The 18146-nt window shown below is 34.5% G+C and overlaps 1 protein-coding gene across 1 annotated transcript in view; it reads right to left on the bottom strand.

The window, feature by feature from the left end:
- c4 (complement component 4) overlaps positions 1-18146 on the bottom strand; it is a 28269-nt gene that overhangs the window by 4488 nt on the left and 5635 nt on the right. Inside the window, 23 exon segments of the mRNA XM_056474445.1 lie at positions 750-824; positions 2950-3037; positions 3146-3323; positions 3483-3573; positions 3976-4035; positions 5124-5279; positions 5506-5693; positions 7177-7345; positions 7438-7542; positions 7639-7795; positions 7948-8023; positions 10929-11132; positions 11210-11293; positions 11369-11420; positions 12433-12636; positions 12766-12905; positions 13527-13597; positions 13684-13801; positions 14792-14992; positions 15088-15105; positions 15108-15152; positions 15155-15163; positions 15610-15739. Of these exon segments, the coding sequence (XP_056330420.1) occupies positions 750-824; positions 2950-3037; positions 3146-3323; positions 3483-3573; positions 3976-4035; positions 5124-5279; positions 5506-5693; positions 7177-7345; positions 7438-7542; positions 7639-7795; positions 7948-8023; positions 10929-11132; positions 11210-11293; positions 11369-11420; positions 12433-12636; positions 12766-12905; positions 13527-13597; positions 13684-13801; positions 14792-14992; positions 15088-15105; positions 15108-15152; positions 15155-15163; positions 15610-15739 (2619 nt within the window).

Raw genomic sequence — 18146 nt, 5'->3', positions numbered from 1 at the left:
CTGGAAATTAGAACTGAATTTAGAAATAGTTTTGGAACAAATCTTTGTGCTTAACAAACAATATTAACTATGTAGGCTAATGGATATCTTCAGTGGAGTGCTAAAAGGAGGAAAAAGTGAAAGTAAGAGGCTGGAGGAGGCTCGTTCTTTATTCTCCCTGCAGATGGTCTGTTTAACTGTTTTCTCGCTAGTGAAGCATTCAGTTTTTCCACTTACAAAGTCTGCCATGTAAATAGCAAATGCACCATGGTGCGAAGCAACTGACTTTTAAAGGGAATGGGAGATGAGACTCCTATTGGTTTAATGCATGTTATGCTCAAAACACACCCTCATTAACTAATTAAGAGAATAAGCACCTGTCAGAGCATGCACCAGGGCGCAAAGCATATTTTTCCATCCTTAAAATAGCAAAAGTGGATTCGGACACGCTCTTAATGCTTTTAGATGCTTTAGACTTTGCGCTTAGATCTTTAAAATAGAGCCCTAAATGTTATTGTAATGTTATGTTGTATTGTAATGTAATGTAATGTTATGCTTGACGCTTTTTTTCAGGGAAAGTACCAATCTTAAAAAGTTAAAGTCTTGTAATAACCTTTAATAACACTCCAGGGGTTCTCTAATGAGTATTTCAATGAGGGTTAATTTCTTGCACCAGAAACTGGCACAGGGGAAAAGATATTTTTTAAACAAATATATAAATAAAAGAATCTGAAATTTTTGGCATACTTAAAGAGAAATTCTTTTGTTACCTTCGCAAAATAAAGATAGACTTTGTTGTGGTGAATTTCGTAGTGATCAATGTACTTCTCTGTGCCCTTTACATTCTGGGGGGAAAAAGAAGTGAAATTAAAGCAATGTTTGAAAGAGAAATACATTCATATTTCTATCACATATTGTTAATAACATGTTACTGCATAAAGCCAAGAAATGACAAGACAACACTTTGAGATAGAAATGTGGATCACTTTGATCCTCAATGGTTTCTTAATTGTAACAATAACAATAATTGTCAAATATATCTGGATTATTGTCGGTTTCTGTAGAAGAGATTCTTAAATAGATAGATATATAGTTGATGGATGGATAAATGGCACAAATTAATTGATATACATATACAGATGATGGATTGATGGATGGATGGAATTGTGCAGATGAATGGATGAATTGATAAACAATTAATGTAATGGTGTGAATGGATGAATTAATAGCTGATGGATAGATAGAACAGTTCAGAGGAACAGATAAATTGATAAATGGATGAATAGAAGGGTGCATATGAGTGGATAAATTGATAAATAAATGGCTGGATAGAATGGTGCAGATAAACAGATGGAATGATAAATAGATGATAGATTAATAGAATGGTGTGGATGAATGGATGAAGGGTGAATAGTACGGATGAACAGATGAATGGATGGATAGAAAGATGTAAATGAAAGAAGTATTGATAAATTATGGACTGATAGAATGGTAAAGATGAACAGATAAATTGATAAAAATGTATGGATGGTTAGAATGCCATGGATAGATGGATGGATGGATGGATGGATGGATGGATGGATGGATAGATGGATGGATGGATGGATGGATAGATGGATGGAAATGTACAGATGAACTGATAGATAAATGGATGGATGGTAGAATGATAAGGATGAATAAATTTACTGATATGGATGAATGGACGGATGATTAATAGATCCGAGATGGATGGAAAGAACAGTACAGATAAATAGATAAAATTATCTGGACAAATAGAATTAATAGATCGATGGATGAGTGGATGAACAGATGGATGGATGAATGGTACAATATGGATGGACGAATGGATGGATAAAGAGAACAACACGGATGAATGGATGGACGGATAATTAAAGGGGATGGATGGATAGATAGAATGGTACGGATACACAAATGGATAGATGAATGGTACAATATGGATTAATGGATGGATAAAGAGAACAACACGGATGAAATGATGGATAATAGAATGATATGGATGGATAAATTGACTGATATGGATGAATGGACGGATTAATAAATCAGAAATGGACAGATAGAAAAATACAGTTGGATGAATGGGTATATTTATGTGGATAAATAGATGGATTGATAAATAATTAAAGGGGATGAATGGATACATAGAATGGTACAGATGGATGGATGGATAATCAAAGAGGATGGATGAATGGATGGATAGATAGAATGGTACAGATGGATAGATGAATGGTACAATATGGACGAATGGATGAATAAAGAGAACAACACGGATGAAATGATGGATGATAGAATGATATAGATAGATAAATTGACTGATATGGAAGAATGGACGGATGGATTAATAGATCAGAGATGGATGGATAGAAAAGTACAGATGGATGAATGGGTATATTTATGCAGATGGACGGACAGACAGACAGACGGACTGACTGACTGACTGACTGACTGACTGACTGACTGACTGATTGATTGATTGATTGATTGATAGATAGATAGATGGATTAATAGATAGATGGATGGATGGATAGATAGAAGGGATAATAGATTGATGGATGGATGGATGGATAATTAAAGGGGATGGATGGATAGATAGAATGGTATGAATGAACAGATGAATGGATGGATGGATAGAATGGTACAGATGAACAAATGGATGGATGAATGGTACAATATGAATTAATGGATGGATAAAAAGAACAACATGGATGAAATGATAAATGATAGAATGATATGGATGGATAAATTGACTGATATGGATGAATGGACGGATGGATTAACAGATCAGAATACAACAGTACAGATGGATGGGTATATTTATGTGGACAAATAGATGGATTGATAAAATAAAACAGATCGAAGAATTAATAGATCAATGGATAGGTGGATGGATGATTAAAGTGACAGACAGACAGACAGACAGACAGACAGACAGATAGTATATAGTATATGCACATGTTCCAGGTCTTTGCTGTTTGGTATCAGTCCACTCAGAAGAGAAATGTCCACTATGATCATCCCCTCAGAGTTCTTCTTTTTCAAGCTGAAGGAGAGACAAATAGTTGATTTCAAGCCATCATAATTCTGCAGAACATTTACAGAACAAACCAATCTTTTTTAAATGCACACAGTGATGTTTTGCTGCACTCACCCCACACACACTGTGTATATGAGAGAACTCTCTTTTTTCGGCTCCTCAGAGATTTGTCTTTTTCTGCGACTGCGGAGGTCAAACCACTGCATGTTGCTCATGGGCTCTTCATTTTGAGCTTCACTGGTGTCATAATTCTCATAATAATCTTCAAGCAGATCTTGACTATTGTCAGTTTCTGCAAAAGAGAATACTCATTTTATTTTTTAGTTACAGCACGTGGAACTCTAATTCTGTAGCTACTCCTCCCATAAAAAATAAAAAAATGACACAATGCAATGCACTTCATTCACTATTAGAGTGTGCTACAATAAAAGTGTCCTGTAATGTTACATACTGTACTCCAGCTCTCCTTTCACTGTGACATTAAGGTGAAAAAGATCACAGAATGATTCATCCTTCTTCATTGTTCTGTATGTCTGCACAACCTGCAATGAGCAAAATTTCAGTCACAACATCATGAAGCTAAGCAGTAGATCTATGAAAAATAAAATCTGAGATAAACTGAGAATTTCAAGAGCCTATAAATCTCAAAATTAAATAAAAAAGTAAATTCAAGGAAAAAAAACAGGGTAAACGGAGTAATGTTTTATAAACTTAGGATATTATGAGATAAATCAAAATTTCCAAATGAAATCAGCATTGCAATATATAAACTTACACATTTAAACAGAACTGAGGTGAATTCTGAATTGTGAGCTGTTAAGATATACAGTATGTGATATTCTAAGTTCACATCTCAACCTTCTGATTTTAATTTTATAAAATGCAAGATCAAAAAATAAATAAATAAATAAAAACAAGAGTGAAATAAATAGTTTATTTCTTACAGCTAATGTTCCACGTCCTGTTCCCTGAATGTTTAGGGTAACTTTCCCAACATCTCTGACCTGTGTATACAAGTGTTTTTGTTGTTATGGCATACCTTATCCCATATTTAAACACTACAAAATCATACGACAAGTACAGTTTTCTCTCTCTATATATATCATTTACACTTATTATATTTATTATATTATGATTTATACTTATTTTATTATTCTGATATTATATTTCTGCCAAGTGCACGAGCACAGTCCGGCGAAGCTTTCGCATAACCACACACCTCTCAAAAAAATGCAACTACATGTCACAAGAACACGTATAGCGCAAGCTTTGTGATTGGTCGGTTAGATAATGGTGATGAGAGAGCACCGTGTTTTAGGCAATGTTTTAATTTCAGTTGTTCAGCGTTGATGTTCAATAAATAATTATAGATATTAGATAGTGTGTGTTTCCTTCAGTTATTTTAAAATCAAGTAATGCACCCTTCATTCGAAAATCTCTCACTTGTAATATGTGAGCATATTCACTGTACAAAACTTGTCATGTGGGCAAAAACATAAAATAAATATATAAAATAATCATTCATTAATCATAATCGAGTTGAAATGTTCAATTAATTGAGATTTTAGGCTAAATCGCCCAGCCCTAATATATATATATATATATATATATATATATATATATATATATATATATATATATATATATATATATATATATATATACACACACACACACACACACACATAGTTAACTGAGTCTGAGTTCAAGGCCTAATAGTGAGATGCAGGAATGCAGATCGGTGAAGAATAAATCTGTCAATAATTAGGAATATATTAATACCATATCTATTTAGTTTCAGTCCCATTTTATATTAGATGACCTTAACTAATCTTTACTAAACTGAAATTAATAATTTGTTACTTATTGTGTAAATACATGTTTTTACATTGTACTTATGATTGATTAAATGCCTGCATGTAATTACATCTGTAATTAATTTCTGTAATTACATCTTTAATTGCATCAACCATCCCTTACACCTTAACCCACCCTTTAACCTATCCATACCACCAAATCGGTCCTAAACCCTACCCATATACCACCTCACAATCACCACAAGTGTTCCTTACCGAACATAAAGTAACCTTACCTTAACAGCTGTCGTCGTGAGTGCATTACTTTTGGTCAAGTGTAAATCTTCTTTTCGGCCATTTTCACGGCACATTTCTACTCTCAGATTCAGATCGTCAACATCATTGTTCTGTATGCTGTACTTTGTCAGAGCTTCAAGGGCCAAAACTGTATCCTATTTAAAAATAGAAAATAGAAAGTTTTACCATCAGCCTTTTTTTAAGTAGTAATTTTTTCCCCACTAATAGAAAGTTCAAAAGAACAATATTTTATTAATACAAGAAAACACGTTATATATTGCTTTAATAGTGTTTGATCAATTTAATGGAATTTTTAAAATGTACTAAAGAATTTAGAGTCACATTTGATCATATTAAGATCACAATAATTCGTCGAGATACCTGTGTGGAGCGGAATCCTCCACCGTATTTGCGCTGCTCTGTCAGCCAGTTTGCAGTGCGTTTAGACGTGCTCTTGTCATCCACAATCAGGGCAGTGAGCAGAGCATATGCTGTGGTCTCCACTGATCCAGCATCAGCTTTGTCTTCTGATGCACCTCTGCCACCCTTGGCTTTCCAAAAACACTTTGCTGCATGAAATAGAAAATATGATGACTGCACTACATTGCTCATATTCAATCTTGTTTAATTCATTCATTCATTTTCTTTTCGGCTTAGTCCCTTTATTAATTTGAGGTTACCACAGTGGAATGATTCGCCAACTTATCCAGCATGCAGCGGATGCCCATTCAGCCACGACCCATCACTGGGAAACATCCATACACACTCATTCATACACATACACTATGGACAATTTTAGCATACCCAATTCACCTGTACCACAAGCCTTTGGACTTGAGGGGGAAACTGGAGCACCCAGAGGAAACCCACACGAACACAGGTGACTCCATACATGAACACGAGAACATGCAAACTCCATACAGAAATGCCAACTGACCCAGCCGAGGCTTGAACCAGTGACCTTCTTGATGTGAGGCGAATGTGCTACCCACTGTGCCACCGCATCACCTTTGTTTAATTCAAGTTTCACTAATTCATAACTAAACCACAGAGAACACTCCTGAAGTGTTGCCATGTATACTTATTATAACCATTTTGGGGTTTTAGCAACCCTACTAATACAGTAGGTGATACAGATGCAATAATAAGCTTTTTTGCTTAGAAACTTTTGGGTTTACATTTATTATGGGCTTGGTCTTTTTTTTTTTTTTTTTTGGAAGATCTGGCAACGCAAATGAGTCAAGATGGATCTGTCCTGTGATTTCTTACACCACACACACTACAGAAGACGCATACACATTGCTGCTAAATTCGATTGTCAGATTAAGTTTGTGCGTAGCCCTGCTCTTTGAACACATTCAATTTATTTGACAAAAATGCCAACCACAATTACTGTAGCAACTAAAATGACTCCTAGTAGTGACAACTGCATGTACACAAACTCCACACTGTGTTCAGAACTGAACTAAACAACTAGCGGTTAATGACTTGTTTAGACATGTGTCGCGGTTCTGTATATGCTCAATAATCACAAACTGAGCAGAGCAATACATTACAGAAAAAGAGGTGCTCATTTGTGTTGCCAGATCTGGCCAGAAAAAACAAACAAGAAAAATTCCATAAATAAACTAAAATATAATATAAATACTTGACATTAAGAATAAATTAGAAATATTGTTACATTCATCATCCCATTCTTATAACTTTTTAAAACTTAATTATGAGTCATATATGAGTCAAACAACATTCCCAAAGTTGCTTATACTAAATGGACATGGCAACATTTTAGGATCAAAGTTTTTGAAGCTGCCCTTCAAGCATCAACAAATACAAAAATCAACATATTACTGAACCGCGTGTGTACAGAATAATCAGTACTAAAAGGTGAAATGACAGCTGAATTAAGCAGCAGTGTGTACATAGTGTGTTCATAGTGTGTTCAAAACACATAAATCTGATTGTGAGAACATCTTCATATGTTAGTAGATTACGATGTAAGAATAAAATATGCAAGATGTAAAGAAAAGATGCTGGTAATATTTTAATACTGACTGGCATCACAGTTAGCAATGTCTTGTAGCTTTCGTTGTGCTTTCCGAGCTTCTGCACTTCGATGATCATGCAAGGACAAGGAATAAGCTGTAATAGCAAGTGAATAGGGACTCCTCAAAGCATCCAGCTGACCTTCTAGGTAGGACTTTGCTTCATCCATAGCTACTCTCTGGAAATAAACAGAGCTTTGTACATACATTATCTGTTTGCTCAGTAGTGAATAGTTAGCAACACTGTCCTTGTACTGTCACTATTTGTTACCAGTTCTGTATCACTTCCCAGATCGTACACTTTCAAAGCATGGTTCATTGATATAAGCACAAAGGCAGTGAGGGGAACGTCATCTGTCACCTGTCCTACTCCTCCCTGAAGACAAATATATATATATATTTGTTGTTATCAGTAGATGCAGGCAATCAATGCTGAAAAATAAAATTACTAAACATATTTCCTCAGCTGTACCTTCATTCCTTGGTCATACAGAGGATTGGGATCATCCCATGCCCCATTGCTCTTCTGTTTGGAGACCAGATAGGTCATGGCCTCCTGAATATATAATTCGTTCACATTGATAATTCCTCGAGACCCCGTCAGCTCCTTAGCAATAAATGCAGTAAGCCTAGGAAAAGGTTGGATGGAAGTAAAAATATTAGCCTATATATGGTAAAAAATAATATTTTTTGTACGTTTTTTTTTTCTTCTTCACAAATAAGGCCTAGACATAGAGTCATGCAGTACATTTTGATCATGCCAGGGGACTTAAAAACATACCAAATACTGCTAGGAGTTTTCAGGAAAGCTCCATAAGAGCCATCTTTTTTCTTGTATGTGAGGACTGTGTTGTAACCTGGAACATACGTTAAAACTTGAAATTATGATATAGATGATATTTCAAAATAGTCATTTAGTAGATATATTAATAATAGTACTATACTTATTATAGAATGATTAAAGTAAATCATTTAAATGTATATATTTATTTTTATATTCAGGGTAAGACATAAGACCAAAAAAAGTTTGTCCAATTTAAATTTTCGGCCCGAAAATTATGACAGGTAACTCAAACTGTCCACAAATGTAAATGTCTATATCTGTGCTCCCTGTTTATGCAGATAGATCTGTCATTTGCGCGTTCACAAGCAGCGGTGACCTACAGCTGGCAGAGAGAGACATCAGGCAAACTCAGCATCAACCTGATTTTCCTTATGAAAGATCAACAGCCTGGCCTTGTATCTATGAAAAGAAAGATTAGCTATGTTTCCATCCAAAAATGTGAATTAACTTTATGGGCAAAACTGGATTATCACATAAATGGTGTGCGATCCATCCAATGAGTCAAAGCGAACAAAATCATCACTTCCTGATTATGTGGTGCCAAATATCAACAGTAAAAATGGAATTTGCTGCTGTAAAAGAAGCTGCGTGAATCTTTTCTTCATTTAATAAATGACTTGTGCCTCAGAAGACAATCCTGACATGCAGTGAACGCGTGGTGGCGTTTGAAGGCGTGAGACGCGGAGCACAGACGCTCTTGATTCTGGAGGTCATTAATAATATAATAACACTAATACTGAGATGGTTAGGGCATTTTAGAATGACCAAAACAACATTTCAGATGTTTTACAGTGTGCTCTGCCTGCTGGTTTATCCATTCACACACTTTTTAATCATCACATGATCTCTTATAACAAAATCACATGATCTTTTTAGATGCTCATACTGTTTTTTGGTAAAAGCGTTTCCATTGTAGTTTATGCACATTTTTTTTCTTATCAAATAAAAAAGTATCCTACTCAGTTATGTGCATATGTTTGTTTTATGCGCCTTTTCAAAATTTATGTGCTTGGCGTTTCCATCAAACGTTTATGCGCATCTCCAAAATGTGCATAAAAATAGGTGGATGGAAACGTAGCTATTGTTTCTTGAAAGGGATTCTGCCAAAAAATGCTGGATCAACACTTTTCTAAACTTTTCCTGAATCAATATCGAAGTTGCTTTTGCACGCCGGAGGTAAATATGCTGTTTAAAAACACGATCTGAAGGATGACACCATGTTTGCAGTATTTCTTTTAGACAGTTATGCGTTACAACTATTTTAGTTATTCAAAGCTTTTGTAGATTGTGTTCTTTTATGAATGGGCTATATGCAAAGTGGTGTTTTTCAACCACTGAAAACGTCCGGTGAAAAATTGACTATTTTCATGTTCACAAGGTTCCTTTTACAGCATTAATAATGTAAATACATCTAAATATAGTCAGTTACATGAACTACTAAATGAATGCTTAGGTTTAAGCGTAAAACAAGATGAAATGCCATTTAAACAAGAGATGTACGTGAGAAGCAGTGAGCAGTTGAAAATGAAAAGTTAGAGTCTTCAGTCGTTGTCTTGTTAACGTAAATGTAATGTAAAAAGATGACAGGATATTTCAGTTTTTTTTTCTCTGACTTTTTCCTGATTTTTATCAAGTTGAATAACAAAACGTACTTAAATAGCGCTCTTCCACCTAGGCTGCTTTTCTGAGGTAACGCTAAAGTAAGGATAAAGCCCGAATGTGCAAATTTACAACCAAATTTACCCCAAATTGGGGAAATTGGCAATGATAAGTATAATTCCTGCACCCCGCTGGCCTGTCAAGAAACTATGCTTACGTTTAACAAAGCTTACATCCCCATAGAGACCTCAACAGAGATCAGAAATCCTAGCATGCATGCAAAATTGCATGAAAGTTTTTCAAAAAAGTTTTTAAGTTTGGAATTGTAGTATATACAAAAAAAAAATACCAGTTTCACATTTATATTGAGTTGGAATCTATTAAATGAATTAAAATTGATAGTAAACACTTTTTTTATAATATGATTTTTTATGATAAGAGAATCTTTATAATTACCATCATACATTGGTTTGTAAAGGTATGCAGTGTTGTAAAATGTGTATTTTATGAAAGGGTGGTGGCATATTTTGGTCTAGTTTTGACTGACCATTGCAAATAACCTGACAACCCTGCTCATCATGCCAACCAGTCAGTACTTAAAGGTGATGTGAATATTAAACCAACTTCACCTCAGTAAAGCAGGCTAGGCAGTATAGCACTATTTACTGATGTTTGGTTGTTAAACTAAATAAAAATCTACATCACCAATGTTGAAAAAGGTCCCTTATGAAACTGACACATCAATCTTTCGCCAAACGATTTCAGTGGTTGAACAACACTTCTGTGTATATAACCCATTCATAAAACAACACAATCCACATCAGCTTTGCGTGACTAAAATAGTTTTAAAACAGAACATTAGCTGTCTAAAAGAAATACTTCAGCCATGGTGTCGTCCTTCCTCCAGCGTGCAAAAGTAACTCCAATATTGATTCAAGATTTTAAAAAGTTTAGATTCAGCATTTGATTACCACTGTGATTTCATGTGTCTCGTGTGCACGCGCTACATTTGTTGATAGACACTTTGGGCTACTTATTAGAATTATGGGAAATGTCGGCCTGACAATATTTTATTGGATGAACATTTTTTAGTCTTATTCCTTACCCACAATATAAAAATACATATAAACACATTTAGATCATTAACTTTAATCATTACTAATGAACTGTGAAGAGACTTTCAACCAGCACAACAAAAAAAATTTCTGAAGAAAATGACCTACTGCACCCTTAAAGGTACATTTAAACTATAACATGGCCAATGTATACTAGTGTAACCCATTTTCATAACGTTTTATAATTAACAGATGTATACACACCAGTTTGGATCATTGATTGGGCCTCATCTCTGCGTTCAGCTTTCAGTGTTATCCACTGGTTGGTAGCATCCAGATAGCTCATGGCATGAATAGCAGGAGACATCTTCACCATTGTCTGCTCTGCACAGCCAGTTGGCAGCTGAATCAGTTTATCAATACCTTCCAGGTTCAGACAGTTGTCTATTGACTCGCCCATCACTCCACCTAAAACACAACAGAGACAGTATTTACTGTCTCTAAACTATCTATTAATCCATCCATCCATTTGTCTACCTACTCACCTTTAAAACTGAAAGAGGTTTCAGAGTCTAAACCACCAGGGACCTCATCAACAGGGGATGAAATGTTAATCTCCATTTTTTTCCCTGTTAGTTAAAAAAGGTATGTTAAAATGGAAGGAAAGCATAATAACAGATACTGATTATATATTGATTTCTTACAGTTTGGGTCAATGTTGAACTCTCTGTCGATAGAGGTGATTTCACCTTCCCCCTAATACAGAAGATCGCAAAGAGAGCTTTTTCAACATAATGAATTTATTGAAGAAAATCATAAGCATTAAAGAAATATCTTCTGTTTCTCTGTATTGTGGACTGATTCATTGTGCAATTGTGTTACACGATTTTTATTTTTAAAGAACTGCTATAAATCATTAATAAAGTGAGTGGTTGAAATTGGAGCATTTTAAGTGGGATAAAATGTGGATAATTTTTCTTTCCCTTGCCACAAAATGGATTTCTCATTTCAAATAACATGAAGTTACCAGCAAAATCCACCAAAACAATTTGTTCCTACAAGGAAAATAGCAGCTAGCACTTTAAACTACTTTCATATACACTATAAACAGCAGCTAAGCTAATTATTCTCTTTATTCTCTATTTCCACCTGGGGATCATCATCCCGAGGCCCTCAGACTACGCAGCGCCACTGATTCGATCCAAGACCAGCGACGAGATGATCCCATGGTTTCCTTCTCCTGGACCAGGCCGTATCCTGAGCAGCTGCTATGGTGGTCTGCACAAGACGTTTGGCCAGTGGAGAAATGGTCGTGCCCAACTGAGCCTGGTTACTCTTGAGGTTTTTAATTTCTCACTTTCGCCAGTTGGTGAAGTTTTTTCCTCGCCGCTGTCACCATTAGCTTGCATGGTTCGGGATAGGTAGAGCTGCGCATCGTTGGATTTGCTCTTCAGTGTTTGGACTCTCAGTAGTGATTATTAAACCACACTGAACTGAGCTAAACTGAACTGAACTTAAAACAGTGAAAACTGATCTACACTGTTTCAATTTACTATGATCTTCTATGTGAAGCTGCTTTGACACAATGTACATAGTAAAAGCGCTATACAAATAAAGGTGAATTGAACTGAATAACTGTTATGCTTAGGCTCAAAACCTATCATAAGACAAACATGAATAAGACAGCAATTACATCCCCTGTAAATACAGAAAGTCATACAGTAGCAATTGTAAAATATATAAATATTTAAAAATTAACACACTTTACCTCCACACGAAGTTTCTTTTCGACTCGATCATGGATGATTTCAGAAGCATAGGCTAGAACATCAATGTGGAGGTTTCCAATAATAAGGGGCACCACGGTGAAATACACAGTCACTGCTGAGTTACCAGAAACTGTGACCTCCTCCTTTACATCATTACCTCCAGCAGTGCACAAACCCTCCACCTTATTCAGCTTCACTATTACCTACAAACACACACCATCCAGCATCCTCAGCACTTACACTCAAACTACATTTCTACATTTTGTTTTTGTCTAACAGGCAAGGCAATATTTTTCAAAGGCAGTTTGCAAGAGAAGCACCTGAAAGCTTACCTTTAAACTCTCCTGCTTGTAATTGTACACAACGGCTTTAACCTGAAGCTGCTCGTTTCTCCTCACAGAATAAGGAAGGTTGACGGACAAAAAGAAATCCTTGAAGACTGTCAAGGGCTTTGGCTCAGCAATGCAAAATCCTGAAAAACAACAACATTTATGGCCCTGGATAACCAAACCAGTCTTATGTTGCACTGAATGGCAACAGCCAAAAATACATTGCATGAGTCAAAATGATTGAGTATTAAAAAAAAGATTCAGAACTCACATTTTAATTCATGTGCATGGCCAAGCACTTTATTTGGACAACGATTTTCTCAATTTAAAATAATAATAATTTTATTATAATAATAATAAAAAAATTTTCATCCTCAGATTCTAGATTTGTATGTTGCTGTATCTTTGCTTAGAAAACTAATTTATTCAACTTTTAGATGGTGCAAATCCTTAAGGATATAATCGAAATATCAATTATACAGAATAAAGGTGTAAATATTGAGTTATTGCAGGGTTTCTGCAGGTTTTACTTTGACAAATGTAAGATCTTTTTAAGGCTATTACGAATGAAATTTAGGATCTATATCTTACTTATTTTTTTCTTAGGAACTTCAAAACCACATAATAAAAAATATTGGGAAAGACCTGTTTTTAAAAAAATGTAAGAAGTCTTTTTAAGATTTTAGTTAGAATTTTAGATAGAAGTTACTTTTTTTTTTTTATTCTCTTTGTAAAAAAGCCGGTGAAAACCCTGTATTGACAACCTTTAGTGGGAGAAATGCCAACAGCCTGGACTTCCCAAGTGGTAATGGAATCAGGGGCAACCACTTCATGCCTGAAAGTTTATAAAAGGAAAAAAGATTAGTTTTATTCATCAGTATTAAACACTAATAATATCTGATTATCTAATTAGCAGGTGACCTGATTAAGCCATTGTTATCTGACTCAATGACTGTCCACATCCATGACTGTGGGAAATAGTTACGGATGTAGATCAAATCCTCATTAATCACAACTTCATCAAATGAGTCACCAACGACTGCAGTATGAAAAAGAGTTAAAAGTTCAGCTTTCAAAAGCAGTGGCAATGGCAGGCAGAGTAACTTCAAACTCATGCCTCTAGTCTAAACACACAATAATATGAATTTACATTTTTTCCACATTTTATTTTACTTTTATATTTATTTAGTTTAATATACAATTTTAACAATACAAATACAAAAGTGATACTGTACATACGAATGTCACGTTTAAATGATATACTGTACTCAGCTATAATATTTACATCTCGGTGCATACAATTGTGCAATTTTTTTTGTTTAAATCATGTATTGAATTTAATATGTATATTAAATATCTCAATATTAAATGTGAGAATCTAATTAATTTGTATCAATTTAGAATGTATTATAATTATGACAATAATGTAAAGATAATACAATACGTTTACATTATTTAAATTAATGAATTATAAATAAAAAATATATATATGGGGTGACGCAGTGGCGCAGTAAGAAGGTCGCTGGTTCGAGCCTCGGCTGGGTCAGTTGGCGTTTCTGTGTGGAGTTTGCATGTTCTCCCTGCATTTGTATGGGTTTCCTCTTTGTACCCCGGTTTCAGGTGAATTGGGTAGGAAAAATTGTCCGTAATAGATCATGATCTCTTATTATTATTATTTTATTTATTTTTTTATAATTATTAGTTTTGTTAAAATAAACCAGCCTTCCAAATCTTCCACTAAAACTTCACTGCATGATAATATATACATTTTGTACATTTTTATTTAATTGTGTATAAATTAAATTTGTCATCCAATCATTAATTTTGCATTAATGCATCATCATAATAATAATTAAAAAATGAATTATTATTAATAAAATCATACACTCAACTAGGTTCCATGCTCACTCTTATTTTATTTATCTGGTTTTGTTTAAAAGCACAGCTTGAAAGCCCTGTACAATTGTGCAATCAATGTGGCTTTAATCCAAGAAAACCCTTCCAAGAAGTTGTGCAACACAAACTGTACCTCTTCCAAGGCTGGTTTTTCTCTTCTCAAACTTTTCCCTCTTCCTCCTCTCATCTGCAGCTTCGCAGCACTCTTTAAAAGCCTTACGGCAGCTCTCCGATTCTTTTACTCTTTTAAGACGCTCGACACAGGATGTTTGCATTTTGCTGGGCCTTACACCATCTAAACAGCATTTCCTGTCTTGATTCTTAAAGCTGTTAACTGGGATAAGAACATATTAATTGACACATAATTAAAATACATTATTAAATACATAATTATGAAGAGACTTATTAATATTGGTTTTTGCATCTTACCAACTGCATTGTATTTAGCACATAGTCTGGTGCTCTCCTGACACGATTGGTAGTTTTTTTGTTACACACTTATGCTCTGAAAAGAAATAAAAACTTTTTCATACCTTTCATGGTTTTTCAATAACAATACTAAGACATGTTATAATCAAAAGTCATGAGAAACAAATGAGGAATAACAAAAGCTCAACTGTTTTAGAACTCATCTTTCATCACAAATTGCTTAAAATGTTCTTGCTTTCGCTTCAACAGCCTTAAGTCTTACTCTGCTTCATACTATCATAATAAGTTCTAAAATACTTTGATTTCATGATGTACGGTAGGATGTAATGAAGTCCAGAACGCTCATGATTCCACACACCTTTGTTTTTTGCAACATGCACCCTCTAGTGGTGAACAATTACACATTGTGCCTTTAGATCAGTTTAATTGATGCAAGTTGTAATGACCTACAAGTGAATTTAATTCAACTTAATGTTCTTGGAATTAGATTTTTCTTTTACAGAGTAGGTCACATGTATTTACCTAGGGGTTTAGGGCTTTCAAGATCACAGTTACAAATGAAAGTTAGCCCGGCTCTCTGCAGAACAGCACTAGAATCCTCTCCTCCTCCAACAGAGCAGGCCAGGTCATATGAGTTCATATAATCAAACATCTGTGTGCAAAAACAAATCCCCCACCCCCCATCATGAGCACCAATACTGAAGAGGTACAGTACATGCAGTACTTTAAAGGGGACCTATTATGCAAAAATCACACTTATAAAGGGTATAAACACAGTTGTGTGGCAACAGTGTGTGCAATAGCTAACCTCTGTTGGTAAAAATTAATCAATTCTATTTTTTTATAATCCCTCTTTATAAAAACAGTCAATAGTTTGCAGAAACACTTTGACTGACATTCTCTCTTTGTACGGGAAAAGTCCCACTCATTTGTGACGATCTCTCCATCCTTAGCATAAACAGAATGAGTGAGAAGCAGCTATATGCATTAGAGTTTTCACACCGTGGCCTGCCTAAAATAATGTTAGCAACTAAGAGGCATTATAAATGTTGAGTTTTAGGAATGCGCATATGAAACACTGTACTCTTCATAAATGACTATCGTCGGAGCCACTTATTTTATACCATTTCAGTTTTTCACAGAGATAACTTTAGTCATGTTTTTAAATCTGCTGCTATGCTAAAGAATAGGGGTTGTAACTCCACTAGGGATAGGAAGTCAACTCCAAGAGTCGATTCTTCAACTCTCAATGAAGCTAGTACCGAATCGACTCCAGGACAGGAATCGACTCCCAGAGTGAGTCTGTTTTTTCAAACCCTCCTGAATGAAGTGGATACCTTCTACAGATATAATGCTCATTCTCGAGCATGGTGAACATCAAAAGGGCCCGTTTGAATGCACGCTCACATGTTTTACATTTTTGAATTTTGCAACCACAAGCACTCTAGGCTATTACTGTATAAATAGTGCTGTGGAATGAAGTTTATTTTCATTTTCAAATTCCTATAAAACACACCCTTTTGCAGTTTGGTTTTAAAGATGATCTGCCTGCGATGTCAGGTTTGCCGTGTTATAAATTAAATTAGCATATGTGTGTGAATTTGGAGCGGATCGATGCTTACATAAGCACTGCAGGTAAAATTATGACCTGCAACTACAATTATGAAAACCTATGCCTATTTCACAAATAAATAAATTCATTAAAAAAAATTTCCCCTTGTATATTTTAGGCTATTATTCTTGTTTAATTGAAGATAACTAAGAATTACATACATTAAAATTAAGATACAATTTATAACAAACGAAATTCATTTCAAAAAGAGGATTTTTAAATAAACATATAGCCAAGGCAAAATGTTTAAAAGCACGTCTGACTCACTCCTTTTCTTCCAGCATAAGCTATGCCATCCCATTAACACACTCTTATAATTACAATGAACAAGTTGCACAAAATAAACAGTGATATTTAAAAGAACTACTATTTAAAAAGTCACATTTACAAGAGAGAGAGAGCAATATGATAGGCACAGTCTGTCTCTGTCACGCTACTGTTATTAATATTTTAGGTTTGTTATGAATTAATTTAAGTAAAACATTTCGTGGAGGAGGCTAATATTTAATTGTTCATTAATTCAAAATGAAAATCTAGCTATTTTGTTTAATGACCGGTTGGAGCATCTGTTGCCTCTAAAATACAGAAATTAACAACTAGACCGTCTGCTAGGCATGGGCCGGTATAAGATTCTGATGGTATGATAATCTTGGATGAAAATACCACGGTTTCACGGTACAACGATATTGTGATTACTGCTCTAAAATATATTCTTTTTAAATGTCTGGGTAAAAGACAAAAGCTTTTCCCCTATGAACATAATATTTTATTTTGAGAAACATTTAAAATATTTTGGAAAAGTAAACGTCAGGCTAAATAGTTTAAATGAATCATTGACTTCTGCTATCTTCATTTGTTTAAAAAAATACAGATTTCTTTACCACTTAAATGGCATATTTGCATATCTTTTCTGCTAGAGATACTGTTGTCATAAAAAACTAAAAACTAAAAAAAATTTGAGGTTTTAAAACCTTGACTTTTCCAAACCGCGGTATACCTTAAACGGTTATCGTCCCCTGCCTACCGTCCGCTACTCCAGATTATTTATTCACTAAGAACTCTGTATTCAAGTATCAAACATTTATATTAGGAAAATATTCAGGCTATTTTTGATTTTTATTTAAATGTTGTTTAGGCTTTTTATAAGTCAATGAACTGCTACACAGCTTTTCATTAAATATTTCGATAATAAATTGATGTTTTAACTTTCTGTCTCCAGGATTGCAATGTAATTTTCAAAATTATCTAAACTAGAAAATTTAAATATGCTGTAAAAAAGTATAGGCTGATAACTATTTTATTTTAAAAAGATGGCAAAATAAATTTTAAAGCGACAGTTGCCAAACGTCAGAAACTTCACATACACACTTAGGGACAAAAGACACTTATTTTACATCATGGAAAAAGAAGCATAATAGGTCCACTGTAAGAGTACACTAGCATAGCA

Source organism: Danio aesculapii, chromosome 15 (genome assembly GCF_903798145.1).
Source record: "Danio aesculapii chromosome 15, fDanAes4.1, whole genome shotgun sequence".
NCBI lineage: Eukaryota > Metazoa > Chordata > Actinopteri > Cypriniformes > Danionidae > Danio > Danio aesculapii.
The sequence above is the reverse complement of the archived record's forward strand: the minus strand, read 5'-3'. Positions and strand labels throughout refer to the sequence as shown.